The 6,644-nt window shown below is 45.6% G+C and overlaps 1 protein-coding gene across 3 annotated transcripts in view; it reads left to right on the top strand.

Annotated features, from left to right (window-relative positions):
- Positions 1–6,644, top strand: part of JMJD7 (jumonji domain containing 7) — a 16,844-nt gene extending 10,200 nt beyond the window's left edge. Inside the window, exons 7-9 of one of the 3 annotated variants that reach the window (XR_002103963.1) lie at positions 1,859–2,018; positions 2,348–2,708; positions 3,839–3,924. Coding sequence is in view for 1 of the 3 variants with exons in the window: in XM_019551374.1 (XP_019406919.1) it covers positions 1,859–2,018; positions 3,839–3,927 (249 nt within the window). In the remaining 2 variants the exon portion in view is untranslated. Of the gene's footprint in view, positions 1–1,858; positions 2,019–2,313; positions 2,709–3,838 lie in introns of all 3 variants that reach the window. The other 2 variants (XR_002103964.1, XM_019551374.1) reach the window with 2 other exon arrangements.

The raw sequence follows: 6,644 nt of genomic DNA, 5'->3' as shown, positions 1-6,644 counted from the left end.
AGAGTGGGGAGCTCGCCTGGCTCCATAGAGCTTCTGTTGGCTGGGACCCTGTGCTCTTGCCACCCTGTCACTGGTGCCTGGGACACCAGTGTGGACCCTGTGCACCTGCTCATTCCCAGTGCCCCCCAGCCCTGCGGTACAGGCGAGGGGCAGTGTGCAGCCCAGACCCCCTGCTTGCCAGCAGGAAAGGAGTAGGTGCTGAGCATGGGAAAAATCGGCCCCTCCCCTGCCCTGTGGCCAGCACTGCCTGCTGCAGCCGCTTGCATCCTGTGCAGGGCTGTCCTGATCAGGCACAGGCAGCCCCACGTGAGCTGTGAGTGACTGCAGAACAGGGGGCTGGCCACGGGGTGGGCAAGGGGCCACTTTTCCCCAGGCTTAGCGCCAGCTTGTAACCTGCCCCTGCTGCCAGTCTGGGCCCCGTGCCAGCTCTGAGCTTGCCTGTTGGGGCTCCACCATGGTGGCAGCAGCTGCTTGGCACGGAGGAAAGCAGCCCCCCCACTTGCTACGCTGGGCAGTGTTTGCCACCGCTGCCTCTGGGCTGGCCAGCGCTCGAGCTCCAGGTGGGCAGCAACAGCAGCAAACAGCAACAGCAGCAAACACTGCCCCGTGTGGCAAGTGGGGGGGGCTGCAGCTGCTGCTGCTACAACGCAGCCCCGACCAGCAAGCCCAGGCTGGCTGTGGGGGCGGGTTACAAGCTCGTGCTGAGCCTGGGGAAAAGCAGCCCCTTCCCTGCCCCATGGCCAGCACCCAGTGCTGGAGCTGCTCTCAGCCCATGTGGGGCTGCCTGTGCCTGCTCAGGACAGCTCCTCACAGGCTGCCAGCGGCTGCAGTAGGGACCGCCGGCCACAGGGCGGGCAAGGGGCTGCTTTTCTCTGGGTTCCTTCCTTGCTTGGGGTCCTCCTCTGCCCACCTTACCTGAGTTTCCTGTGCCAGGTGCAGCCAGGGAGCCACATGTTCCCAGGCCAGAAGCCCTTGCTGGGACTTCCAGCTGGGGGGCTGGGGCTGGGTAGGCCCTGCTATTGCATGAGCCCACCGAGGTCCCCTGGGTCATTTTTGACAGGAACCAAAGACAGATAATATTAATTTTCTGAATTTTTTAGGGGCCCTGTGGGCCAGATAGAACGGCCTTGCAGGCCGGATTTGGCCCACAAGCCGTATTTTGCCCACCCCTGGCTTAGGGTGTTGATCTGAGACTCGGGAGGCCTGGGTTCTGTTTGTAGTTTTTCTGCAAACATCCTGTGTCATTTCAGACAGCTCAGTTCCTTTGTACCTTAGTTGCTCATGTATAACATTAGAATAATAGAATTTCCGTAATTCCTAGGATGCACCTGGAATAAGTACATTCAAGACTAGGAGCTAATAAAGTACTGTAGTGAAAAGAGCTATATATGTTCACGCAGCTTACAATTCATTCTCGGACCTAAGGAAACAAAAGGCTAAGGAGGGAAAGACTGGTTATAGTTACTCCGCTTTGGCTTGGAAACATTTCAACAAATGTTAAGTGACATAAACTCAGTTTACCTACCAGTGGTGGAACCTATTTTACTTCATTTAGGAATTCTCCAAGAAAACTCTTCCTTCCTGTCCATTTCTCTCCTCAATTCACTACCTGTTGTGTCACCTCTACTGCCACCATCTCCAAGATGGTTTCTACAGAATCTACAGATGATGGTGGATCCCTTGATCTATTCTTTTAGAAAGAAGCATTTTGATGCAATAATATGGTTTTATAGGGTTCACAGCTACATTTGGTATTTTGTTAGGTATGGGTATATTTTATTTATCAACTTCGTTTTTTGGGTGTAGATACTGCCTTGTCAAATCTCACCATGTACTTTAAATATTCTTCTCCACGTAGGTACCATGGATTCCAGTGGATCCTTTAAATCCAGATCTGAAACGATACCCAGAGTATGACCAAGCAAAGCCTTTGCATTGCGTAGTCAAAGCTGGTGAGATGTTGTACCTCCCTTCGCTCTGGTTCCATCATGTTCAGCAGTCACATGGCTGTATAGCAGGTAAGAAGAGCATTTGTGCCAAAGAGACTTGTAGTCTGTGATAGCTCCTGCTAGACATGCCTGAGATGCCATTCATTTTCTTGAGCAAGATCAGGTTGGGGCCAAAGATCCTTTTAAATAGATTATTTTTCTACATTCTAATTTATATTAAATATCAACCTGGTTAGAAAAGTGAACATACAGCACTGCAAATATTGGAAGCATTTGTTTTAGTACTATACTTTCCATGGTTGAAAAGACAGTTAAGCTATACATTAGTATTTCTGAATTGTAAATTAGTATTTCTGGCTTCCAGGGCCAGCATTTAAGCCATTTAGGTCTTACTATAGGTCTGCTTTATGCTATCAAGTCTTCCTGGCAAAGCTTCAAAACTTTGAGTCTGTGCACACTCAGCCCCTCTGAAGCAGCAGAGCACCCCACTCTTCGGCCAGAGTTACTCCAGTTCTGATGAGCGGAGTGAAGCTTTTGTTGCTGCCCACCAGGGCATGGAGACAGTCCCACATCTTCAGCTGGCTATTATGATCCATTCATCAGCTGGTGCCTTCCCAGAGGACAGCTTCATGCTTTGGTGGTGTAGTTACCATCATGGAACTATGTGGAGGGACCAGAAGTGCGCAGGTGGCCATGTGCTCAGGCAGTTTGGTGGTGGTGGCTGCTGACTGCCACCAGAACTTTCTGCTGGCAAATCAGGTAAATATAGGCATAGTCTAAGATGGATATCAAACTTACCAGGCCCTGTGGGCCAGATGAGGGCCCCAGAGCCAGTTTATGGGTCCACAGACCAACCCTGTACACTGCCTGCAGTGTCCATCCCTGCCTGGCCCCAATGGCCATGGGCAGCATGTGGGGCTGGGGTCAGTGTGTGCTGCATGTGAGTCCAGTCCAAGGTTCACAGGCAGTATCATGGGCCAGATGATAGGATTCCACGGTCTGTATCTTTGACCCCCCCTGGTCTAAGGCAGTGATTTTCAACCAGGGGGAGGCACAGGTGCTTTGAAATCTTTTAAGGGTGTCTTTTTGAGTTCTGTGCAACAGAAGTTTTGCCCTGTTATTTTTCTGTTGTCAAAACATGAGCGAAAGCTAAGAGCTGGCATTTTGCAAGGGATGCCTTGAGTCTAAAAAAAAATTGAGGATCACTAGCCTGAGAAAAGGTTGGACTGCTTTGACAGTTTCCTTCTGCCTCATCTAGTAACTCTTGGAGAATTCAGTATGTACGCAGAGCCTCTTATCCATGAAATGTACTGTAATTGTGCCTCACATGTATAGGATGAAGGCATATTTTTTGAGTTTGAGCTAATGGATGCTGGGAGCAAACTTTCATCAGTCACCAAAAACCACTGAAGCTTTCACAATGTGTTTGACTTGCCTCTTTTTTTAGATAGCTAGTGCATTGCAGATCAATTGTGGCCCAAATTAAAATAATAAAATATGGACACTTTCTGGTGGTCCATGTAGGGAAGAGGGTTCATTTATCTGTAATACACTAAATATGGCAGGAAGGAGGCTCATATCTAGATTCGGTAGTACATTTAAATTAATTTGGTGGTGTTAGTTTAGATTACAGCAGATCTAAATACTTTTCCTGCCTCTAATTTGGGAAAGCCAAAGATGAGCTTTTTAGGGGTTAATGTGGTTAAAACAGATATGTATCTACAGAACTTTGCAAAAATTCCTGCCTACGTTGTGCTTGCTGTACTTCTTTCAAAGTCTACCCAGCATTGACGTATGCTATTATAGCTCTCTAAATCTGTGTACAAACATGCCCATAAAGCATTTCTTAAACCAAACTGCAACAATTTCCATTTTTCTTTTTTCTCTAGTGAATTACTGGTATGACATGGAATATGACCTGAAGTACAGCTATTATCAACTACTAGATTCTCTCTCAGAGGCTGTGAAACTGGTGTAGCAGAGAAAGGAGGCTTGGGGCTCATAACTTTTCTGTCTGATGTAATAGACTCCTGTTCCTGGGGTAATATTATGCTTGAGCCAGAAGAACAGAACGTGGATTAAATGGATGACTGTGTTGTTTGCCTTTGGAGATGACATCATACAGAAGTTTGGTGAAATTTCAGGCCAGTTGGTTGCATTTTGTGTTTTGACAAGAGAATACTTGACCTCATTTTTAAGCCTTTGCAATTTGCCTCAGGTTTCACAAATGAAACAAAATTTTAACAGACCTAGTCCAGGTTTCAGAAACTCCGAAATGCAAACCTTTTCCCTTTTATAAAGTCTGCAGAGAATATACAGAGTGGTACCCAAGAGGTCTATTTGTTAAGTGGCAGAATAATAAAGGAAAAAAAGCTCTGGCATAAATAATGGAATTGGCCCAGGACTTGGGTTCATTACAAGACACCACTGCTTCTTGTTTTCAGGGGTGGTACCTATTGCTTTGAAATAGTGTTATAAACAAGTCAGTCTACAACTTATTTATATTTTTGTTAGAGACCCTACATGAGATATGGGAGTGGGGTTGACAGAAAATCATGGGCTAATTGTGATTGTTTTCAGTGTTGCCATATACACTTCATCGTCCATATAGCCAGGCATTGTGGTGGGTAGTGGGGGTGTAAGAAGGAAGATGTTTCTTCAGTTATTTTTATAGCTATACTTTTCAGTTTCCTCAGCACTGACTTAACTGTGAGACTCAAATTCCATCTTGGCCCCACCAACAGAAAATCCCATTTGCCAAAGCATGGCAAGAATAGGCAGCCTTTTACTAATGGGGCCCACGGCTTCTGACCCAGCTACTGCCTTGGGCTACCAGTCCCCTGGCTGCTGCTTCAGCTGTTCCTGCTTTGTGTAGAAGGCTCAGCTGTCTTGCTGCCCCCCTCAATGCAGTCTTTGCTGAAAAATGTGCTGCTAAAAAGTGTGGTGAATGAGGATTTGAAGTGGCTTTTAGGGTAATGATGATAAGTAGTGGCTGCAGCGGGGAGTGAGAGCACGGCCCTCCACAGAGAGCAAAGTTGGAGCAACACCAAGGGATCAGTCTACCATTTAATAAAATATGGAGTACAGAAGATAGGCTAGATCAGTAGGCTGGACAGCAGCTGGAGATTGGCAGGTTGTTAGTTTAACATAGATTGAAACAGACCTTCATGAGCCCAGTCCAGTCTCTTACCTGGCTGGATGTGGCCCATGAGCTATGGGTTTCCAACCCCTGATCTGTAGGTTTGGTAAGGAAACTGTGATGCTATGTTAGTTATATCAGCTGGGGTAGATGATCATAAATTCTTATTTACTTAAAACCTTTGAAATGCATGATCAGGCAAGCTGTGTGAATTAACTGCGTAGACAAAGGCATGTGCTTGGGGGTGGGGGCTGTTTTAATTAAAGCAGTTCCTAGACAGCCGCTCTAATTAAAATGGCTCACCGTCATGTGTATTAAACCCTTGTGTGTTTCAAAATGGCCACGAGTCACTTAAAAGTTCATTAGATGAGGTTTAGATAAAGTGCCCTGTGGTCATTTTGAAGTGTGTGGGGGGCTTAATATACATGACAGTGAGGTGATGCTGGAGCATTCTAATTAGAGCAAGGACTAGCATCTCTGTAGGTACCTGTAGGCACTTAAACGATGACTTGCATAAAATGTAGTCAAAGTACTCATGCTTGCATTATTGAGCCCGACTACTAAATATATAGACAGTTCAAAAGATGTAGCAAGCAACATTCTTATTAATAACACGTGACACTCTTTGAATTTTGAATAACATCCCCAGTCTTCAAAGGTACATACAAATGTTGTCAGGGATATATTGGCAGCAGCTGATTTTTACATACTGCAAGGCAGGAAAAAAATCCTTTAATCTTTGTTCTAATCTTTCTTATGAAACAAATGAATTGTGAGCTTTACTTCTAGTTCTCGCTGAGCATTTACTGAAAATCAGAGATGGATTTATAACTAGTTTAGAACTGCAGGCAGCCTGGAATTCAGGCCTGTTGTAATCACTCTACCTTTATGGAGGATCTCAAGCCATGAGGTTCCCAGATCATTTGAGAGTCAAATCCAAACTTCTCCAGAGTTTGGAAGGAGAAAGGGCTTGGATCTTTTTTTCTAATTTGGCTCCATTAGTTTTGTGCATGCGCACCGTCTCTCTCTCTTTCCCCTCCACCCCCATGTGTACACACACAAATAACTAAAAAAAATAAAATCCCTAGAATATAGATATGATATATATTCTAGAATGGATATAAGCTTTATAGATAATGTTAGAGTTTCAAGTATATGGTTGCAGGCACTGTGTAATCTGCCCATATCTTGCCAGCATGCCACTGGATGAAGCCCCTGTTGAACGGAAGGTGCCCATCATGGCCAGTTGGTTTTGTGGTGTCATTTGCATACTGCTAATCTCTCATCTTGTTTTTACTGTGAGTTAGGATCTGATCCTGAGAGTTGCTTATTGCCAAATAATAAAACCAGCGGGTGTTGGATATGCTCAGCAGCTCTCAGGGTCACAACTTTAAGCTGGTGTAGGTGTGAATGAAAGTTTTTTGAGATGAAATCCTAGTGTATTCGCCCACGTCTGCGCACCATTGGGACAAACATGGCAGCAAGTTGAACTGACTTTGTGGACTACAAGACAGTGATATACTCCAATAATAAGATTTCTACCCTTCTGGTTTCAA

The sequence above is a fragment of the Crocodylus porosus genome, unplaced genomic scaffold (assembly GCF_001723895.1).
Source record: "Crocodylus porosus isolate Cpor-Errol unplaced genomic scaffold, CroPor_comp1, whole genome shotgun sequence".
Classification (NCBI taxonomy): domain Eukaryota; kingdom Metazoa; phylum Chordata; order Crocodylia; family Crocodylidae; genus Crocodylus; species Crocodylus porosus.
The sequence above is the reverse complement of the archived record's forward strand: the minus strand, read 5'-3'. Positions and strand labels throughout refer to the sequence as shown.